The following is a 24,100-nucleotide window of genomic DNA, read 5'->3' on the forward strand; positions in this document are numbered from 1 at the left end:
AGCATTCAGGAGTGACATCCTCGCATTCAAGAGTGACCTCCTAGCATTTAGGAGTGACATCCTCGCATTCAAGAGTGACCTCCTGGCATTCCAGAGCGACCTCCTAGCATTCAGGAATGACCTCCTAGCATTCCAGAGTGACGTCATAGTATTCAAGAGTGACCTCATACCATTCAAGAGTGACGTTGTGTTTGTCTACTACTACTAACTTTTGTATTTTGCTGTCATTACATAAAATGTGTCTTCAGATTTGCAGGGGGTAATTGAGTATACAATGGCCAAAAAATTCATTTGGAACCGACGGTGTTCATAAACCAGAGATTTTAAATATTAAACATGTTAAACTGTTAGCTATTATTTCAAATCACAATTAAGTTCAGAAAGGTGTTGAAGTCCATATAAACATCATATCACCAACACCATGACAAAAGCTGCTTACAGCAAGTATTTGTCACAAAGTGACGAAATGTCCCCCGCCTGTATATACACCATAGTACCAAATATGAAGACAATCCAGCAATTAGTTCTTGAGATATCGCGGCAACACCGTTTTCCAACTCCAAAAGCAGATTTGCCTGCTGTGACCTTGAAAATGGGTGTCTGCGGTGTCTGTATATACACCATAGTTCCAAATATGAAGACAATCCTGCGATTAGTTCTTGAGATATCGCGGCAACACCGTTTTCAAACTCCAAAAGCAGATTTGCCTGCTGTGACCTTGAAAATGGGGTCAAGGTCACCAAAACCGACTGGTGTCTGTGGAGTCTGTATATACACCATAGTTCCAAATATGAAAACAATCCAGTGTTTAGTTCTTGAGATATCGCGGCAACACCGTTTTCCAACTCCAAAAGCAGATTTGTCTGCTGTGACCTTGAAAATGGGGTCAAGGTCACCAAAACCGACTGGTGTCTGCGGTGTCTGTATATACACCATAGTTCCAAATATGAAGACAAACCTGCGATTAGTTCTTGAGATATCGCGGCAACACCGTTTTCCAACTCCAAAAGCAGATTTGCCTGCTGTGACCTTGAAAATGGGGTCAAGGTCACCCAAACCGACTGGAGTCTGTGGAGTCTGTATATACACCATAGCTCCAAATATGAAGACAATCCAGCAATTAGTTCTTGAGATATCGCGGCAACAAACAGGTGGGATGTACGGACGGACGGTCGTGAATACTATATCCCCCGCTTCGCGCCTTCGCGCGGCGGGGGACAAAAAGTGTAATTGTTTCATTTCTATTTCAGTCTTATATTCATAACATACAAGGGGTGTTCATTAAAGATTTCCCCTGACCCACTTCCGATGGACCTAGTGGAATGAAACTTGGCATAGGTATTAGTCTTTCTCCACATAGGAACCACCAAGAGTTACACACTTCTCCCATCGTTTTATGCAACTATGGAGACCTCGCTTGTAAAAGCCCTCATTTTGCATCTCAAACCAGGACTTGACTTTAGAAATCAGTGTTTCATCATCTGTGAAACGTTTTCCCTTCAAAAAGGTGGAAGTCAGATGGTGCAAGATCAGGAGAGTAAGGAGGATGTGGAAGGATTTCATAGCCACTGGACCGCGCTTCTGTCTGGGCAACATGAGAGTTGTGTACTGGAGCATTGTCTTGCAGGAGACGGACACCCTTGGTCAGCATGCCATGCCTCTTAAGCTTGATAGCGTCCCGCAATTTCCGCAGCAGTGAAGCATAATAAGCTCCTGTAATTGTGGTACCCTTTGCCAAGAAATTCATCATCACTACTCCGTGCTGGTCCCAAAACACTGTGAGCATGACCTTGCCTGCAGAGGGTTGGACACGTGCCTTCTTTGGGGGTGGTGACTCCACATGCTTCCATTGCATCGACTGAACTTTAGTCTCAGGATCATAGTGATGGACCCATGTTTCATCCTGTGTGCTAAGTCTGTCAAAAAAGTTTGCCTGTTTTTTTTGGCACATGTCCAAAAGATCATTTGAGCAATTGACTCGTTCCTGCTTTTGGAAAGGTGTGAGCAACCTGGGAATCTATCGTGCAGACACCTTATGCATGTTCAAATTGTCATGGATGATTTTTTCCACAGACCCTACACTAATCTTGACTTCTTGTGCTAACTGGCGAACAGTTATACGTCAGTCTGCCAAAATGGCGGTCTCCACTTGATGGATAGTCTCCTCATCAATGGCTGAATGGGGGCGACCAGGAATGGCAGCTCTTTCCACAGATGTCCGACCACACTTGAACTGGCGATGCCAGTGTTTAACAACATCATATGATGGGGCATCTTGCTCATAAGTTGCTTTCATTTCATCGAAAAGTTTCTTTTGGTGTGCGACCTTTCAAATATAAAAACCTAATCACTGCTCGGTATTCTAATGGCTCCATTGTCACACCCTACTCGATAATAACACCTGTAAAAGTGGTAAGATTAATAGTTCGATGCTGCAAATTCAGACATAACCCATAGATACATGTATCATTACACATGTGAAATTTCAACCAAATATGATAACCCTAAGTGGTTTAGGGGAAATCTTTAATGAACACCCCTCGTATATATATACACTATACAGATGAATTAGTTGAATGGCATCCAACAAAAGTCAGTCTTCTGCCACTTTATGGTCAAAGGGGAGACAACTCCAGCTCAAAGAGATTAAACATTCCCTGGACACATCTTGTTTGTTAACCACCGCACTCAGCATCATCCCAGTTGTATGAAGGCAGCCTTTAAATATGTAATTAAGCCTAGACCAGACAACCCAGTGATCGAGGTCTTACGTCTTACGTCGCGAAGTGCATCAAATCACAAGAGCACCTTGATTAAAAACATAAAAATGATTTGGAAAATATCTGTTGACGAGTTGGCGGTGCACATGCTTTACAAATCACGCAATCAACCAAAATCTGCATGACAGTTTACGAACCAGATTTCAATTTTGTTGGACTATGCATAAACTCGTTAGTCCAGCCAAAATGTAACTCCATAATACCAGCCTAATTTGGCAAGAGTGGAAACTGGACTTTTATCGTCAGTTAACTTTCTTGCCTCAGGAAGATGGGTTAACATAGATCCCCAGCAACCAATGCTGGTCATTTGTGTGCTTTTGTTAATCGCTGCCCTCAGCAACGGTCCAGCTGTATGAAGGCAGTCTGTAAATGATAGAATATGTATGGACCAGACAATCCAGTGATTGACATCATGAGCATCAATCTACACAACATGGGATACAATGACAGCGAGCAAGACAACCCGATCCTGTTAGTCTCCTACTTATGACAAACATGGGTTGCTTGAAGACCAGTTCTCACCCAGATCTTCAGGGGGTCTGATTGTCAGAGGCGACCAAATGGATCATGTGGTCAGGCTCTGTGACATGGTTAATTATTTGACATCACACCCCGACAGCGTGGATCGTTGTTGACAATATTTATCACTGATCCAGATTTGATTGTTTACTGTTACATAACTGAGTGCCGCATTTAACAACAAACAAACAGAATTATGCACAGTGTGTACCAAATAGGGCGGTCGGGTAGAGTAGTGATTAAAGCGGTCCCTTGTCATGCCGAAGACCTGGGTTCGATTCCCGACATGGGTACAATGTGTGAAGCCCATTTGTGGTGTCTTCCTGCCGTGATATTGCTGGAATATTGCTAAAAGTGGCGTAAAACCATACACACTCACTCACTGTACCAAATATGTTGTGATATAAATTATAACATGACTATGGATATGGAACTTTGGGCAGATTTTGTTTTATGAAACATACTGAAATGACGACCAGTTTTTTAAAATTTGTCAGCTTATGTTATTAGTTATGATGTCAGTCAATGCCAAAAACTTTTGATTCTATTTGCCCAAACATGGCTCTATGTATCATTTTCAGTAGAGTTTAGTATTATCATATGAACAATTAATAGCTACCGGTAAGTTTACTTCACCAAACAGACTTGGGCTTCGGACTAGTGACTAAAGACACAAACTGTGATATCACCAAACATACTAAGTTTTAATCTGCTATGATGTATGTTCAGAGTTAGAGATACAACTTCATGTTTCAAAGTTGTCCACAACCATACAAAGTCTCCTTTCCAACATGAGATATCTAAGGACAGCCCACTCCAGTATTTCACCAGGATACTTCAATAACAAAGGAGTCCTGGTCATGCAGGCTTGATTTCCTTGCCTAATAATAGAAATACATGTACTTACATTACACCCAATCTTGGGGTGATCTACCACTGTGTCATGTAGATGTCATCAGCAATGACCTACTTTGTTGTTTTAGTGAACAAGTTACAAATACCTTAAAATAGTTCAAGCAAGTTAGAAAGAAAATAATAAAAATATTGATCCTTTACCTTATGTCATTGCTAACAAAACGTGTGACAACCATGAAATTGTACAAGATACATAACCGACAGTGCATATGCTGCAGTTCTGATATTGTGACAATCATTACACTGTTTTCTTGCTGGTGGTCGTGCCAACATCTCTCTGATGTGACAGCTTAGCGTGGCATGTCCAGGAACTTCAAGAACATGAGAACTTTCACTACAAAATGTTTGTGACTGTCTAAACAGTTGTGGTTGTTTCATACAGCAAAGACAAAAACTTGAATGTCAAGTCAAATTTCATGTGATATGTTGATGACAGATTTTGTTCCTTCGAGAGACAATATTGCCAACTAAACATCTGTAAAAAGCCAGGTTCCACGATGTGTCAATCTTCACTTTACAGCCGATCGCCGATTCGGTATTACCAAGACAAACCGAAGTTGTCAGTTATAAATGTACATGTGATAGAATCAGCATTATATGTTCTTACTACGACTCACATGTATTCTACTTGTGAGTGATTAGTATTCACGTAAACTGGTGCAACTTACCAGCAACTTCAGACATTGTCACCCTATTCCACGCGATGATGAAACCGGCAGTAGTACTGTAGCGAGCTGTCGGAACAGTTGGCCGCGCTTCTTATACTACGAATTGAACGACAAGTTGTATTGAGAAAGCCTATTGGTTCATTTAATCCAATCAGCATTGGTGTTTCGCAGTGCTTCGCCATCTTCTCACGGACGCAAAATGAGTACGCCGGTATTCATAGATATAGCGGTCCCTGAACAGGTAAATTGATGTTTGTAACTGTAAATAAGTTGTTGGAAAAGTTTATAATTAGATTATTGGTCGAATAGCCAAATACTTGCAACATATGAGTCCTAATAGTGAAATTATAAGACTAAATATGTGTCCATATGGTGCTCACGTGTTGTTGTGTCTCCTAAATTCGTGGTAATTTTGTGAGGAAAATGATGAAATGTCTCGTAAAACGACATACGCAATGAATTAAAATGGATTTACAGTTTCATACTGTAACTGAAACTGTTTGGTATCAGTTTATTATCTCCGTAATCTCACGTGAAATGTTTTCTTCAAAAACACAGTTAAACATATGGATATAGTGGACATTGTACAATTAATGAATTCATGTTTGGTATTTCAGTGAATTGTTTATACGTAGTATCCTTGAAAGTATATCTGAAAGGTGTAAAAATCATTATTAACCTTGCCTTGTTAACATTTGACATGATTTGTGTGTGTTGAAACATATGGTATCAACTACAAAACTTGCGGGTCTTGTCATTCTTTAAAGCTTCAGATAAGCAGCGTATTTGCATAAAATACCCCCTCCCAAAATATTCAAAACTCAATTACTTTCACTTAACTTGCGACACGCATACATTAATTGAATAACTTAAAAAAACAGCACATGTAAATACCCAATGAATCTTTTTCAGCATGCGTCCAAGGGAGCTAATTTCCGAAACACAATTATGAGCTAATTTACTTTCCGAGTCAAACCTATAAATTTTGGTGTAACAAAAATAACACATATCCATAGTGGTTTGGTTTGTTTATTGTTATGAAACTGCTCTTCTCTGATCTTTATGTCACCTGGTCTCCATCCAAGATCTTCAAATCTTATTGGACTATGGCTGGCACTACACTCAATGAGAAATTGTACCTGATTTTTGTTGCTAAGTGTACAAAATTTGGAAATCTCACAATCATCTATATGTGATTAGTCTACTTCAAAAATATATTCATGATCGGTTTGTGGCATTCAACATGTTCAACAAAGGGACCTCTCCCACCAGAACCTCTCTAAAATGAACTTTTTATGTGTATAAATAGTTTTTTATTTCATTGGTAAGGGACTTGAGATAAAATCCATGTAAAACAATCAATACAAGTTCATTCCTCAAATTTAGATATAGCGGTTATCGACCAGTTTACTACTGCAGACATTGGCCTTGTGCAGAGAGTTATCTCCCCAAATCCCGGGGGCGGCCGGATAGCCTAGTGGTTAAAGCGTTTGCTCGTCACGCCGGAGACCCGGGTTAGATTCCCGACATGGGTACAATGTGTGGAGCCCATTTCTGGGGTCCCCCGCCGTGATATTGCTGGAATATTGCTAAAAGCGGCGTAAAACCATACTCACTCACCACAAATGCCGTAAACATCTCATGCTACTAAATGAGAACAAAAATCTCTCAATATATTGTTTTTTACCTTTTTACCCCTGTACATTTTGATGGTAAGCTGATTGAGAGTGGCCTAATGGGCTTCAGTAAGTTGCATGTAGTATTATAAGGTGATATATGGTTAGTTCTGGTCACATGTTCAATTATTGAATATGTCCTGACATGTAAAGTACTTATGATGTGTACTAGAATTGTCAGTTACCATGGTTACCTGTGTTTATGATGTCTATTGAAAATTGCACATTTTGTATGGTTATTTGTCTTATGATATCTGTAAATGAATCATGTTGTTTTTTTCTCCAATTGTTTTCAAGACTTCAGAGTTACGAAGCTTTCTTAAGTCTCTTGGAGCAGAAATCTGTGAAGAAAACTCTGAGAGTGGGATCCTAACAGATTTAAAGAATGTGGTTGAAGCTAGCACAATATGTTGGAAGGAAATTCAAACTGATGGTGGTAAGATGTTATCTGCTTCATTTGTAGATAGGGGCGGATGGGTAGCCTAGTGGTTAAAGCAATCGCTCGACCCGGGTTCGATTCCCGACATGGATACAATGTGTGAAGCCCATTTCTGGTGTACCCTGCCGTAATATTGCTGGAATATTGCTAAAAGCAGCATAAAACCATACTCACTCACTCATTTGTAGATATGTTGTTTCGGTAAAACTTATGATTGTAAGTCCAGGTTTGCCCCAATTATGTTTCTAGGTTTGTTAACACCATACCTGTGCTCGTGGGTTTCACCAAAGTGGTAAACATGTGAGACCTGCATCACTTCAGGCTTTCCTCCCACAGTAAGATGACACGCTGTGATATAACTGAAATTCTGTTCAAAGCATCGTTAAACCCAACTCACTGGTAGCAACAGATTCAAGTGATTATTTTTTACACTTATACCATGTTATGGTTGACATATAATTTTTCTAGAATCTTGCATAATGACCTATAGTTGCATCAGTTTGCATTCAGAATGGCCAGTGAATTCCTGACCAACGTTTAACATGTGAAATGTCATGAAAAAGCTTTAAGCAATTGGATAGCAATGACAATGAAGTGAAAAAAAGTCACAATCAAATTTACAAGCCAAATGCAATTCAGTTGCTGCAAACCACTGCAGGGATAGAAATAAATACTAGCCTGATCCAGTTTCACTAATGTTAAAGTTATGTTAGGGGCTGGTAGAATTTTGAACACTTTGGGTGTGTTCCTGTATGTTGCAACATGCTAATAAATCTGCATTATGAAAATTTCTTGTCTGCACTATGTTGATATGAAAACTCAATGATGCTACACTAACTGTGAGTATCCAAGGTGCTCTCTCTAAATGGGGAGACACTTTTTTCAGCTCACTGACATGGTTACAAAAGTCGAATGAAGCACTAGTAAAATCATTTTGTCATAACGTTCCAAGTTTCTTTTGATGTCATACATCTGATACATTTAGTGCAAGGTTTTGACATGCATCTATATTTGCATCAGTTCGCATTCAGAATGGCCAGTGAATTCCTGGCTCAGAATCAACTGCAACGACAAAAGTGTGATGTCATTGTAATGGTTTAATAAGGTTTAAAAAATAAAAGTGTTGGTTCTCAGGCAATGGTTTTTGAAAATATAGTGCGGGTGGGCGGTGTCTTTTTTTTTTTTCATTTGGTTGTTCAAACTAGTATGTAACCAAATAAACCGTTGTGTACAATCAACCTGGGAGAGGGCCTCCCTACATAAATGTATTCCTTTATGAGTAAAATAGTGGAATACAGTATTTGACTACTGTTGGATTTTGGAATATTGAAGGATTTTTAGTTTTTTTTAAAAACAGAAATAAAAGAGAAACATGTGACGGAAATTGTGATGAAGCGGGCGGTGCCTGAGAACCAAGATATATGTTTGTTGTTTTTTTAGCCTAAACTGATAGGTAGGTGTGAAAATGATCCTAAAATCAGAAAAAATGAATGCCTGTTTGTTTTGTTGTATTACCCTGGTATTGCCACTCACAGGCAATATGAGCCTGTGAATGAATTAATATTTGAAACAACTTGCCAATTCTGTTCCCATTTTGCATTCTGAATGTACCATTGTTGCAGAGGTTGAGATGCTCTTCAATGGAATCATTTCCTTGATACTCATGGTGCCGCCAGAGGGCGTGGAGAGTCTGGGAACTCTCTTCTGTGAGAAGATAGTAAAAGCCACAACCTCAGAGAAGCGACTTGGTGTCCGAGTTAAATTGTAAGTCCTAGAAACCAGGTCGTTACCATGGCTACTATTATTGTGTGATGTGCTCACAGTTTCAGCTTAACCTCATGTTATTCACAAATGCAAATGGTAGTTTTCTTGAATGGTATCACATGGTATTTTATGCTGTTGTGATGTTGGAGTATATGTGTCTTTTCTGTATGCTATTGACAATCAAAATTGTCATACCAAAAGACATTATTAGATGGTACTTGTTGTTACCCTGCCTGGCACAAAGCATAAAGGGGATGAAAAGAGGATTCATTGGCTTGGAATCAGTAAACTGTGTCTAAGTGGGCTATCCATGTTAAACTGAGGCATGGTGTCAGTTGTCTAGCACTGTAAACAATGTCCGAAAATAACTGCCTGCCTGCGGCTGGTAACTTTTCTGTTGGGCTGCATGAAATTTTCCTCCACTTGCAGGGTTAGAAACTAACAGTTTTCGTCCACTAGTCCTTATAATGATAACATATAGCCAAACCCTTAAAAAGGGAAAATTTCTACTAGTCCTTATGATACTTTTACAATTGGGCAGTTTGGCAAGGACTATAGGACTAGTGCCAATTTCTAAAGCTGACTTGCCCCACTATCTGACAGGACCGCCTCCGTGGTCTTGTGGTAGAGCGTCCGCCCGGAGAGCGGAAGGTCCAGGGTTCGATCCCGGGCCGTGTCATACAAAAAGACGTTAAAAGATTGTACTTGTTGTTACCCTGTCTGGCGCTCGGCATTAAGGGGCTAAAACAAGGACTGGTCGGCTGGGAGTCAGTATACTGTGTCTGAGTGGGGTATTCATGTTAAACTGCGGCATAAGATCTCAGTGAGCTAGCACTATAAATCGGCATCAGTCCGGACTAGTACAAGCAGCCACACACACACATACACGTGCATGCACGTCGCTATATAAGTGCAATAATCTTGGACGCGACGTTAAACCCAATTTCACCTCACCTCACTATCTGACAGATAATATTAAGACGACTTATATATTCAGTTTTATTATAACTCCTGCAGATTCTCAAGTAATTGTTTGCATTATTTCAACTGGATCAAGACATGATTTGTCTACTTGTTTTTATGATTTTTCAATATAAATAATGCCTGGATGCAGGCAGGAAACTTTGAAGATGAGCAGGCAAAACTTATGGGTCATAAGCCCCGACTGTCTTGTATTATAATTATTTCGAATACTGACTATAAAACGTAATGTATGATTTAAGTGACAAACATTTAACACTATTCTGCTGAAAACTTTTGGAAAGCAATTGGTGAGCAGACAGACTGTTGCCAGGTAACATGTTAACACATCTGCATTATGAAAATTTCTTGTCAGCGCTATGTTGATATGAAAAGTCAATAATGCTACACTAACTGTGAGTATCCAAGGTGCTCTCTCTAAATGGGGAGACACTTTTTTCAGCTCACAAACAAATACTTGTTGATTAAGAATTCTACTATGAATTCAGGAATTGCTCAGTTATGATCATGATGATCGGTTAGTCGGGTATCAAAGCACAATAACAACCTGTGATTGAAACAGCCGATTTGATGACCACATCACCACAGTAGATAATATTAATCGTAAAGTATTTTCTATTTTCAGTCATTGTCAGTAGGCATTTTTAGATATACCGTATTCGACTTAATAAGCGCCCAGGGCGCTCTCAAAATTAGAAATAGGGGGCTCTTATTAGAATATTATTTTGGTGGAAAAAAACAGAATTGAAAGATAAATTTCTTGGTTTATGCTGACAGCCTGAAGCATATAGTACACGAGTGCGTATTATACGTGAATAAATAAGTCTTGTGTACATTGATCTATCGGAAGGGGTGCTAATTGGGATTGTTCACTGGCCAATATATTAGCAAATATCGCCGTGGGCGCTTATTACGTCGAATACGGTAGTTAAATGTTCAGTTATAGCTTATAAAACTGACTGAACACTAACTGTGAGTATCCAAGATGACATGGGCTGGGGTGGGGGACAGTTTTTCAGCTCATTTACATGTGGTTTCCACACTAAGAATAGGCCCTCTGAACCCAGGAGATATGTGTTGCCTTCATGGATGTCCAGCGCACTTGATGTTGCCCGTCGAATGTCTTTTTTAACAGATCTATGGAGGATTGTTTTTTACATTTGTTCTGAATATCTGTCTCCCTTGCGTCACTTTGGACTGAAGTGTAAGTTCTGCATTATGAAAATTTCTTGTCAGCGCTATGTTGATATGAAAAGTCAATAATGCTACACTAACTGTGAGTATCCAAGGTGCTCTCTGAATGGGGAGACACTTTTTTCAGCTCACAAACAAATATTTTGGCATTTTAAAACTTTCAGAATAAAGGCTGTTGATTAAGAAATGCTCAGTTCTGATTGGTCAATCAGAGGTATCAAATCACAACTGCCAATTTGACATCCTCTGCTCCGAGAAAATAATAACAGAAATGTATTTCTTTCTCAGTCATTGTTGGTAGGCATTTTTAAATAATCATATGTTCAATTATAGGTTGTAAAACTATCTGTACACTTTCTGTAGGTATTCAAGAGGCACTCTTTTCAGCTGACTTAAACCACATACAACTTTGTCATGAAGTGATGTAGGGACCATGATCAATGTTAAACAATTACCTTTGCAGAGTTGTGTCCCTTAGTTGTCACCCGTGAAGATTTCGGGTTAGAATAGGTCTTCAGCAACCCATGCTTGGCGTAAAAGGCGGCTAACGGGATCGGGTGGTCAGACTCACTGACTTGGTTGATGCATGTCATCGATCGCAATTGCATGGATCGATGCTCCTGATGTTAATCACTGTATTGTCTGGTCCAGACTCGATTATTTACAGACCGCCGTCATACAGCTGGAATATTGCTGAGTGTGGCGTTAAACAACAAACCAAACAACCAACCCTTAGTTGTACTAGGATCATCTGATTGTTGGGTTGGATCCCCAATTTGTGAACATCCTGTGCTGGTGTATTTCACCAAAATGTCTGTGATCCATATCATTTTAGGATTTCCTACCACATAAAGCAGACAATCTAAGATATTTCAGATCATCTTAACAACAAAAAGATACTCAGTCACTATAGCGACAATCATGTATCATTATCAATTGTAACTAGATCAGTCGGTGCCAACAGCTGATGTTTACTGAAAGAAATATTACCGGACATAGCAACTAGGCTTGAGACAAGTCACATACTACTGGCTCAATGATAAACTCCATGCATTATGAAAATTTCTTGTCAGCGCTATGTTGATATGAAAACTCAATAATGCTACACTAACTGTGAGTATCCAAGGTGTCTCTCTAAATGGGGAGACACTTTTTTCAGCTCACAAACAAATATTTTGACATTTGAAAACTTTCAGAAGAAAGGCTGTTGATTTAGCATGTTTAGAAGTACACTTATTAAACAACACAAGGTTTTGTTCTTGATGAAGTAAGCTGTTCAGCTCAACTATAAACTCAAGCGTAATGGTAGCACTGGTCATGATATGTAATGGCTATTTTGCCCTAACAGGCAACTATGCTTGTTGTGAGAGGCCACTAACGGGATCGGGTGGCCAGACTCGCTGACTTGGTTGATGCATTTCATCGTATCCCAATTGCCTCAATCGTTGCTCAAGTCAATCACTGGATTGTCTGGTCCAGACTTGGTAATTTACAGACCCCGTCATATAGCTGGAATATTGCTGAGTGCAGCGTGAAGCAATAGACAAACAAACAAACAAATCATTGGTTGATGCCATACAAATACTAAAGAAATTTCTTTTTAGCACATCATGATAACGTTGATATATAAACTCAATAAGGCATGATAAGCCTTTCAAGTGTCACTTTTCACGGAACTGTAATGTCTGCATTATGAAAATTTCTTGTCAGCGCTGTGTTGATATGAAAACTCAATAATGCTACACTAACTGTGAGTATCCAAGGTGCTCTCTGAATGGGGAGACACTTTTTTCAGCTCACAAACATGATTCAGAGGTTCTAGTGAAGCACTAGTAACATCATTTTGCCTCAATGTTCCTTCAATACTTATTTCAGGTCACTTACTTGCATGAGACAAGGTTTAGATGACTTGTTTATTGATATAATTTTTATTATACGGTTACCTCTAACTTAAAAAGGCAGGGTGTGTAATTATACTGAGGAATTCCATTCATCCGTCTGTCCTACCAACATGTCCAAGAATTTTGTTGTGCGACCTATAAATTGAAAACTGCTGAATATATTCTTTTCAAACTTGGTGTACACATTTTATACCTATTGGAGAGGTGCAGTGTGAAGTTTGTTTTCAATATTTGGATTTTCTGAAAATACAGATATTTTTCATGTATTTTTTCTTAGATGTTTTTGCTGAAACATTTGTGCGACCTATCACTATAACTATTTCATGGATGTTTTTCGAATTAAGGGAACGGTTTCCATACTAATAGAAGAGGTGTGGTGCAAAGTTTAATTTTGATATGTGTCCTTTTCTGTCATTCAGGGGTATTAGTGAACCCTGCTTACTTTTTTGTCTTGTTGATTTTATGTTGATTATTTTAATTATTTTAATGTTAATGGCCCTATGTTTTTCAGATTAAGTAACTTGTTCTATGGCCTGCCAGATGTCGCCCCACTTCGATACACTGTGTATTGTGCCATGTTGAAACTGGCTGGACAGGGAGACCTCAGCCTTGTGCCCACAGATCTGAACATGGTAGGTAATATAGCAGTAGACCTCGGCCTTGTGCCCACAGATCTGAACATGGTAGGTAATATAGCAGTAGACCTCGGCCTTGTGCCCACAGATCTGAACATGGTAGGTGATATAGCAGTAGACCTCGGCCTTGTGCCCACAGATCTGAACATGGTAGGTGATATAGCAGTAGACCTCGGCCTTGTGCCCACAGATCTGAACATGGTAGGTAATATAGCAGTAGACCTCGGCCTTGTGCCTTCAGATTAAAAAATGGTAGGTAATATAACAGTAGACCTCGGCCTTGTGCCTTTAGATCCGAACATGGTAGGTGATAAAGCAGTAGACCTTGGCCTTGTGCCTTCAGATCCGAACATTGTAGGTGATATAGCAGTAGACCTTGGCCTTGTGCCTTCAGATCCGAACATTGTAGGTGATATAGCAGTAGACCTCGGCCTTGTGCCTTCAGATCCGAACATGGTAGGTGATATAGCTGTAGACCTCGGCCTTGTGCCTTCATATCCGAACATGGTAGGTGATATAGCTGTAGACCTCGGCCTTGTGCCTTCATATCCGAACTTGGTAGGCTATATAGCAGTAGACCTCGGCCTTGTGGTGCCTTCAGATCCGAACTTGGTAGGTGATATAGCAGTAGACCTCGGCCTTGTGCCTACAGATCTGGACATGGTAGGTGATATAGCCGTAGACCTCGGCCTTGTGGTGCCTTCAGATCCGAACATGGTAGGTGATATAGCAGTAGACCTTGGCCTTGTGCCCTCAGGTCCAAACATCATAGGTGATATAGCAGTAGACCTCGGCCTTGTGCCCTCAGATCCTAACATGGTAGGTAATATAGCATCAGACCTCAGCCTTCCGAGTCGGAACTTGGCACATCCAGCTTGCTTCAGATATGCTGATACAAAATAACTATAACAAGTAGGAAGTACAATTCGCTGTGCAGAGTTACATCCCTTTGGATGACAGGCTCCTATTATCAGGCGTTTGAAGCCAAGATTTTGCCCGGAGTATGAAGTATGACTCAGCTTTTTATGATATTTATGCAAATAAGTTTTGTGTATCAGAATAATGAAACCATCCCTATCCAAAGTGGAGTATTTATACGTGGCTTGTCAAACCCGTGTTATGTATCCCAAGGTGGTAAATGTCTCAACACCTGCATCACTTTGGTCATTGATCCCACCTTGAGGTGACATGTTCAGAACACTGAATCACACAGCTTGTGTTTCATGGCCCCCTTGATTGTCTCCTATAGGTTCAGGTCTGCCTTCTGGGCCTAGTGGTAGAGTGTCAGCCCGGAGAGCTGAAGGTCCAGGGTTCGATCCCCTGGCCCCATCATACCAAAAGAAGTTAAAAGATGGTACTTATTTTTACCCTGTCTGGCACTCGGCATTAAGGGGCTAAAACAAGGACTGGTCGGCTCGGAGTCAGTATGCTGTGTCTGAGTGGGGTATGGGCAGTCGGGTAGCCTAGTGGTTAAAGAGTTGGCTCGTCACGCCAAAGACCCAGGTTCGATTCCCGACATGGGTACAATGTTTGAAGACCATTTCTGGTGTCCCCTGCCATGATATTGCTGGAATATTGCTAAAAGCAGCGTAAAACCATACTCATTCACTCACTCACTGAGTGGGGTATTCATGTTAAACTGTGGCGTGGTATCTCAGTGGGCTACCACTATAAACCCGGATTAGTCCAGCTCAGTACAAGCAGCCAAACAAGCACGCATCCACGCACCCACGCACATGGACATCGCTGTATAACTGCAATAATCTTGAATGCGACGTTAAACCCTATTTCACCTCGGGCGGTCGGGTAGCCTAGTGGTTAAAGCGTTCGCTCGTCAGGCCGAAGACCCGGGTTCGAATCCCGACATGGGTACAATGTGTGAAGCCCATTTCTTGTGTCCCCCGCCGTGATATTGCTGGAATATTGCTAAAAGCGGCGTAAAATCAAACTCACTCACTCACTCACTATTTCACCTCACCTCCAGTGTGTTCAAGTTCAAGTGCCTGTGTTGTAGGTGAAGGAGTGGATCTCTCAGTGGAACATCAGCTCCCAGAAGACACAGCACATGCTCAGGATTCTCTACGATGCTCTCGTTGAAGGCAAGATGAGGTACGGCCCTATCCTAACTTCATCTAACAGTGTCCTGTTATAGTTAGAAAGCACTGTCAACATATTGACTATCCCCGGGCAGATCATACTAAAAGACATTAAGAGATGGTACTTGTTGTTACTCGACATTAAGGGGCTGAAAGGGAACTGGTCAGCTCGGGGTCAGAGTACTGGGTCAGAGTGGGGTATTTATGTTAAACTGCGGCATGGTATCTCAGTCAGCTAGCACTATAAAACGTGCATTAGTAGCCACACACACGAGCATTAGTAGCCACACACACAAGCATTAGTAGCCACACACACGAGCATTAGTAGCAGCACACACGAGCATTAGTAGCAACACACGAGCATTAGTAGCCACACACACGAGCATTAGTAGCCACACACACGAGCATTAGTAGCCACACACACGTGCATTATCTATCAATATCTACAGTAATACGAAAGAATCGGGTGGTCCTTAAACTCTTTTGAGACGTATAATATAGAAGTTGGATTCCATAGTTTCATGTCTTCAGACCATATTCTTGTAACTACAAATGGAAAACTTGTAAATGTTGGCCTCTATCTAGCCTTGCTCCAAGGCTGTACTGGAAGACAAGTTATGGATGTGTACTAATTCTGTCTTCCTAATAGGTAAGTCTAGATATGTGGACAGTAAGGACTCTTATAGGGACAACTTGTTCTTATTATTTACATAATCTAGAACAAGGAACAGTCATTAAACTTATACTTACTGCCTGAAAGTCTAGCCTTTAAATAGAAGATGCCATTCTCAGGAATGCATAGATGCTGACCTTATTATTTCCCTGCACGTGTTGTCCTGTACAGTGAACAAGCCACAGCGGTGATGATCGAGCTGCTCGGAACTTACACAGAGGACAACGCCTCCCAGGCTCGGGACGACGCCCACAAGTGTATTGTCACATGTCTGGCGGATCCCAGCACTTACCTGATGGATCACCTGTTGTCACTGAAGCCAGTCAAGTTCCTGGAGGGAGAACTCATCCATGATGTGAGTAACCTACCACTAGTCTGCACAGCCACACTTCCCAAACACACACCTCCGACTCATTCCCAAGAAGACATTCTTGATATATATTCATTCTATCAGGATCTGTAGTCGGGACTCATATATTCCATCAAAGCATCATTTAATAAGTCCCCGTGAAGATCAGGGCCCACTTGCACAAAGCGATCTTAGCGCTAAGACTATTGTAAGCCTATGTTAAAGTATGGGAGTTACGATCATCTTAGCGCTAAGATCGCTTTGTGCAAGTGGGCCCTGAAGATCTGGGAATTGGTCAGGCTCACTGATTCGGTTGATGCATGTCATCGTATCCCAATTACGTCAATCAATACTCATGATGTCAATCACTGGAATGTTTGGTTCAGACTCAGTTATTTTCAGACTACCATCATGTAGCTGGAATATTGTTAAGTGCGGCGTTAAAAAACACACAAAAGCTATGAGGGTGAATGGATCCAGGCCATCATGACAGAATGTAGACATGATACACAGGATAATGAACAAGGTCCATATGGTAGTACTTTATTGAAATAATGGATCATTAAAACGTTCATGAGATGGTACCCAAACTCTGTTGTTAGCTTTTAATGGCTCTCAGAAGGAAACTTGAGGACACATCTTGGTGTCATCACCCTATTAAATCTTCAGATTTTAAACAGAAGTCCTCTTCTCTGTCAACTGTCCATAACTAGTTGTGCAAGTAGTAGTATCTTGCTACCTGTACCTCATGCACTTGTGTAAGGCGGGAAAACCTCTTCTTTCATGTGTGTGTTAGTGGCAACATTGTAAAATTTCTGAGTTGACAGTTTGGTAGTTGCCATGCTATAATCAGATCTTCAGAAAGATTAGGTTTGTTATTATACGTATCTTTGTTTATTTTACATGTTGCCACTGTCATACCCACACTGGTGGATTTCAGTTTCAGAAGACCTGAATCAATTCAGGCCTCCTCACATCACTTTGACTCACCATGATACAACTGGAATACTGTTCAAAATGGCTTTAAACCAAATCTCTTGTACGCACTTTTGTGGGGGATTTTAAAATGGGTCTTTGTCTTAAACAATGAAAAGGAGATGATACTATAGATAATTTGATAAAAAGGAAACAAATTTATATACATGATATATGTAATCTTTGAGAATTCAAATCAGGGAGAATATACTTTTTCTGAGTTTGTGTTTTTTATTTCAGCTCCTGTCAATATTTGTTTCGGGGAAGCTTTCACAATATCAGCAGTTTTACAAGAACAACACAGACTTTGTGAACTCACTAGGTAAGTGGCACGTGAAACAGGATTTGTTTGTTGTCTTACGCTTCATGCAATATTACAGCTTTATGAAGATGGACTGTGAATAATCAAATCTGGACAAAACAAAACAGTGATTGAAAATATGATCCATTGGAATCCATACTATCTACCATATCTTCGAACCTGACGACCCAATCCATTCAGTCACCTCGTATTATGCACATAGGTTGATGAAACCAGTTCTAATCCTGGAGTCCCTTCAGAGTATTAAACGTGCGGTTGGGTAGCCTAGTGGTTAAAGCGTTTGCTCATCACGCCGAAGACCCGGGTTTGATTCCCGACATGGGTACAATGTGTGAAGCCCATTTCTGGTGTCCCCCCACCGTGATATTGCTGGAAAATTGCAAAAAGCGGCGTAAAACCATACTCACTCACACTCCCTCACTCAGGATATTAAACATATAAAATACTCAAAAGCAGTTTTTGAACACCTGATTTTTTCATATGACTATAGTTAATCGATTTAATGATTTAATCAATAGATCTTTAGTGGTTCAGCCCGGGAACTACAGGTACTGATAACATGACTCTGTTTCACATGAAATTACTCTGTGTGAACCCTACTGATGACTCAAAGGTGAGTGAGTGAGTGAGTTGGGTTTAACGCTGCTTTTAACAGTATTGAAGTTATATCGCGGTGTGTCAGCTTAATGTGGGAGGAAAGCCCGAAGTGATGCAGGTCTCAGACGTTTACCACTTTGGTGAAACCCATGAGCATGGGTATGGTGCTGACAAACCTAGAAACATAATCGGGGTGAACAGGGATTCGAGCCCACAGTCATAGGTTACTGGCGTGCCCCAGGGACACAACTCTGCACAGAGAATCGCGGCGCCTTAGACGACTGGTCCGCCCGTGCCCCCTAATGACTCAAAGGATTCAGTTATGGTTGACGTCTCTGCAATATGAATTATATACTGATGAAAGTCCATAAAAGGCCACTATGCTTGTCGTTAGAGGTGACTAACGGAATCGGGTGGTCAGGCTCGCTGACTTGGTTGATGCATGTCATCGTATCCCAATTGCGTGGATCAATGCTCATGATGTCAATCACTGGATTGTCTGGTCCAGACTCGATTATTTACAGACTGCCGTCATATAGCTAGAATATTGCTGAGTGCTGCGTTAAACAACAAACAAACAAATCTGTTGAAAGTAAGGTTACAATCCAACTAGGAATCTTTGGAGTAGGTTGTATGGAGTCGAGTGGGCAGTGGAAGATCCGGTGCAGCATGCGTTCCTCAGTTGTTTCCTTATTAGGAATTGACTAGACTAAAGTCATGCTAGATTGTTTTGTGACAATCCAATGTTTGTTCAGATTAATTTGTTCAAACTAAGGCAAATCACAAACATTTTTTTGTCATAGATTAAGCCCTGTTCTCTCATTATTCAACTTTTTTTTCAAAGGTTTTTTTCTTAACAATTTTGAATCATACCTGGTAGAAAGAATTCCTTGGTTTGCATTTAAATTTCAGAGTAACAAGACATGAACAAGACCAAGGCAGTGTATTTGCCCAAACATTGTATGGCAATATATTGCAATTTATTGGGGGCTAAAGTATATTGGGAACTAAAGTATTTGACAGTGATAGACAATAATTGTACATGCAGATCCTATTTTTTTTACAAAAGTTATATATTACTCCACATTGTCAATCACTGAGAACAACGTGAGCGAAAAATCACTTCTTCACTTCCACCGTTTTGTCAATTCTTTCACAGGGCAACATCATTTTTAAATGAACTTTGGTATAGAATTGAATTTAAATAATACCGAAACTTGATATGTATATTTAACCAGTATTCCGGAACACAGAACAAATATTGCAATACGTATCCTTTGAAAGGTGTATTACAGTAGGTGTACACCAGAGTTGACCACATGGCACTTTGGACATCTCTCCATTTCAAGCTGATGCAGAAATATATCTCAGACTTGTGAAGATTCCGGGGTAGAATAGGTCTTCAGCAACCCATGCTTGCCGTAAAAGGCGACTATGCCTGTCGTAAAAGGCAACTAACGGGATCGGGTGGTCAGGTTCGCTGACTTGGTTGATACATGTCATCGATCCCAATTGAGCGGATCGATGCTCATGATGTCAATCACTGGATTGTCTGGACCAGACTCAATTATTTACAGACCGCCGTCATATAGCTGGAATATTGCTGAGTGCGGTGTTAAACAACAAACAAACAAACATAATATATCTCATATACTTTTTAAGAGGTGTTTCCAGGTTAGAATTGATCCCCTGTGCTTGTGGTAAATAAAACCTTAATGAACATCGTGGTCCCACTTGGAGACTTGGTTGATAGCGTGTCCTCATACACCGACGGTGTGGATTGATGGTCACAATATCAATCACTGAATTGTCCACATTCAATTTTCCATCATACAGCTGTAATATTGCAGAGTGCGTCAAACAAGAAATACACACGTTCCAGAGGTGTAGAACTAGATGATAACTCAATGAATATGATAAACCCCAACACTACTATGAACTCAGGACTGTCTCTTCATAGCTTTTCAATATTATACGAGGTTCATAGCCCCATTGGTAAGCTTTTTATCCCCCCAGTTTGAAAAACGGGGAGATATAGCGATAACCATATCCATCAGTAAGCGTCCGTTTCCAGAGCAGAACTCCAAAACTGATAAATATTTCTTGTTGAAACTTTCTATATAGATCAGTCTAGTGGGTTACTGATGCCTTTTGATGATTTAGGATTTTTGTTCTTCTGATTTTGTTTTGTTTTCATGATTTTTCATGATGAAAACTACTTGTTTTCTGTTTGCAGAACATAACTCCAAAACCATTAAATATTTCTTTTTGAATTTGCTATAACAAACCTAAAAGGACCATTTATTTTAATTCGTTATAACCGTAGTTCGTTATAACTTAAGCAAATGTACGGAATATATACAGCAAATGGACAGGACCAAAAAACAGTTTATTATATCCGTTAGTTTGTTATGAGTGTGTTTCCGTTATAAACATAGTTTACTGTAGATCAGTCAAGTGGGGAACTGATGTCTTTCGATGATTTTTACTGAACAGAATTATTTTTTACTTGGCTGAACATGCTGAACTGCAGGTATCCAATGGCAATGAACCAAAAGTGTGGTAAAAGTAGCCAAACTCCATTTCCAAATTGCACAAGATGGGAGGGGGGGGGGGGATATGTCATCTGATGACTCTCAATACCGTGTGATGAACAAATACACCAGGTCTGAGACACATTAGTTTCAAGCATCATGAAAATTTCTTTCAACATATGTTGTTGTTGAGAAATCAGTGATGCAATATTACTTTGTGGGCATCCAAATTATTTTCTCTTCATTCGAAAATAATTTTTCACCTCACAACATTCAAGATAGTCAAATATGTATGTACAAAATACTGACATCTTGCAACACTATCCTGTGAAGCTGATTATGTTTCCAGGTTTGTCAGCCCCATACCCGTGCTCGTGGGTTTTACGGAAGTGGTGACACTTAGTTACACGTAACCAGTCAAGTTGTTGGTTTCACCAAAGTGATAAATGTCTACTTTCCTCCCACGTCAAGCTGACACCCTGCAATATAACTGGAGGGGCGGTCGGATAGCCTAGTGGTTAAAGCGTTTGCTCGTCACGCCGAAGACCTGGGTTCGGTTCCCGACATGTGTACAATGTGTGAAGCCCATTTCTGGTGTCCCCCGCCGTGATATTGCTGGAATATTGCTAAAAGCAGCGTAAAACCATACTCACTCACTCACTAAATATAACTGGAAGACTGTTCAAAGCGGCATTAAAGCCAACTTGCACCACTGAACCACACAGCTGTCCTACAGTGTGGGTGTTCCTATATTCCAGGTCTCTCCCATGACCAGAACATGAGGAAGATGCGGCTGTTGACGTTCATGCAGATGGCGGAGAACAAGAAGGAGATTGAGTTTTCCATCATCCAGGAGGAGATGCAGTTGAGCAGCGAGCAGGTCGAGGAGTTTATCATTGATGGTAAGCACATGATGTTGCAGATGCTGTGGTCGATACAACAAATTTTGAATGAAGTTATTATGACAAGTGTAAGCATGGTAAGTGTCCTTGTCTCAAGATACAACCGCCTCCGTGGTCTTATGGTAGAGCGTCCGCCCGGAGAGTGGAAGGTCCGGGATTCGATCCCTGGCCGCGTCATACCAAAAGACGTTAAAAGATGGTACTTCTTGTTACACTGTCTGTCACTCGGCATTATGGGGCTAAAACAAGGACTGGTCGGCTCAGAGTCAGTATACTGTGTCTGAGTGGGGTATTCATGTTCAACTGCGGCATAGTACAAGCAGCCACACAACACACACACGTCTATGCACGTCGCTATATACCGTATTCGACGTAATAAGCGCCCACGGCTTTATTTGCTAATATATTGGCTAGTGAACAATCCCAGTTGGCACCCTTTCTGATTCTGATGTACACAAGACTTATTTATTCAAGTATGATACGCACTTGTTTGTTATATGCACCCTTAATTAATTTATGGGCAATTAAATTCTCGAAAATATATCTATCGTGTGTAATACACACAGATTCTTCTTTTATTTCATTTTAGGCTGTCAGCATAAACCACAAAATTTACAATCTTTCAACCCTTTTTTTATCTCACCAAAATTGTATTCTGTTGGTGTCCTTGTGGCGTTATACATACTTTAGCATGGAGGTTTAATCAATGACATTCTCAAATTAGATGTTTGCAAAAGTTTTTAAATGTGTAAAGTATCATTGGAAAACTGATTGCATGAACAAAACTTTTCCTAACTTCAAAACTGTGATGTTATCATGGTTATAACATATTTTGTTTGATATGCCAATAACTCAAGGTGGGTGAAGTCGGTTTCACAATTCTTATCTCACTGTTAGGGAAGTGTGTTTATTGGTACGATGCCAGAACCATTTTACATCCAAGTCAGTTAAAGATGTTCGTTCATACACGGTCAGAGAGTGATCAACAACCAATTTACCAGGAAATTCTTGATTAAATGTGTCAACATAGGTCTGCTCCTCCTTCAACCACTGGGGTGTCGGGGTCCAGTGCTTAAAGCGTTTGCTCGTCACTCTGAAGACCCAGGTTCGGTTGGGTACAACGTGTGAAGCCCATTTCTGGTTACCCCAGCTGTGATATTGCTGGAATACTGCTAAAAGTGGCATAATACCAAACCCACTTAACCACTTTCAGATTTTGTTTTGATTCTTTTGAATTGAACTCAAGAGGCAGTGAGGTAGCCGAGTGGTTACAGCTTTGCTCATCATGGCGAAGACCGGGTTCAATTCACCACATGGGTACAATGTGTAAAGCCCATTAAAGTGTAAAGCCCATTTCTGGTGTCCCCCGCTGTGATATTGCTGGAAAATTGCTATAAGCTGCGTAAATCCCTACTCACTCACTAACTCTGAAAACTCAAGGATTCCATATTGACCATTCCTGTCTGTTTCAGTTTTGAGGACTAAAGCTGTGCGAGCCAGAATTGACCAGATTCAGAAGAAAGTTGTGGTGATCTCGACGACCCACCGGACATTCACCAAGCACCACTGGCAGGTGCTCCGCTCCGCCCTGACCGAGTGGCAGGAGACTCTAAAAGGAATAGAAGGCAACTTCACTTCTCTGTCTGCACTCCAGACTCAAGTTCCTTCTTGAAATTGCAAATAGTTTCTCATTCATGTGGTCTGTGTACATACATCTGTCAATAATAAATCAAATAACCCGTCAACAGTCGTGTTGTTGAATGTCAGTACTAGGTGTGAAGGATTTAGTCTGGTATACTGTAGTAAGATGGAACTGTGTAGAAACTCCTCCAAATCTTTAGCCAGACCAAAGGGCAGGCAACTCCTGAAATTTGGCAGCCCTGTCAAAATAAAACCTGTCCCAAGTCTTCATGTAACTGCATAAAGTTATATTAAAAAGAATGAATTAATGAATCAAAATAACAACAAATTATTAGTGCTGTCACACATACTTTTTTCCATATTTATATACTGAACAAGTTTGGCATTATGAATATTTTGGGGGGATATTTTTATATGAAACTACTCAGCCTTCACTACAAAAAAATGTCCCCAAAATATTCATGATCCCCACCTTTTTTTTTGTTCAGTATATTTTAGATCACACACCTAGAAGAAAAAATCTGCCTGTCTGTCGAGCA

At 40.5% G+C, this 24,100-nt stretch overlaps 2 protein-coding genes across 2 annotated transcripts in view; one reads left to right on the forward strand and one right to left on the reverse strand.

Moving 5' to 3' along the window:
• Positions 1-4,952, reverse strand: part of LOC124111431 (cysteine--tRNA ligase, cytoplasmic-like) — a 283,163-nt gene extending 278,211 nt beyond the window's left edge. Inside the window, exon 1 of the mRNA XM_048386259.1 lies at positions 4,883-4,952. Coding sequence (XP_048242216.1) covers positions 4,883-4,898 — 16 coding nt within the window. The 5' untranslated portion in view covers positions 4,899-4,952. The remainder of the gene's footprint in view (positions 1-4,882) is intronic.
• Positions 4,953-4,973: 21 nt separating this feature from the next.
• LOC124111432 (eukaryotic translation initiation factor 3 subunit M-like) lies at positions 4,974-23,665 on the forward strand. The gene is made up of 9 exons (XM_048386262.1): positions 4,974-5,123; positions 6,856-6,994; positions 8,620-8,761; positions 13,349-13,469; positions 15,487-15,581; positions 16,413-16,596; positions 17,806-17,887; positions 21,777-21,920; positions 23,393-23,665. Exons 1-9 carry the CDS (start codon positions 5,082-5,084, stop codon positions 23,590-23,592), a joined length of 1,149 nt encoding a protein of 382 aa, XP_048242219.1. The 5' UTR covers positions 4,974-5,081; the 3' UTR covers positions 23,593-23,665.
• The last annotated feature ends 435 nt before the right edge of the window (positions 23,666-24,100 follow it).

Source organism: Haliotis rufescens, unplaced genomic scaffold (assembly GCF_023055435.1).
Source record: "Haliotis rufescens isolate VD_foot unplaced genomic scaffold, xgHalRufe1.0.p SCAF_6, whole genome shotgun sequence".
Lineage (NCBI taxonomy): Eukaryota > Metazoa > Mollusca > Gastropoda > Lepetellida > Haliotidae > Haliotis > Haliotis rufescens.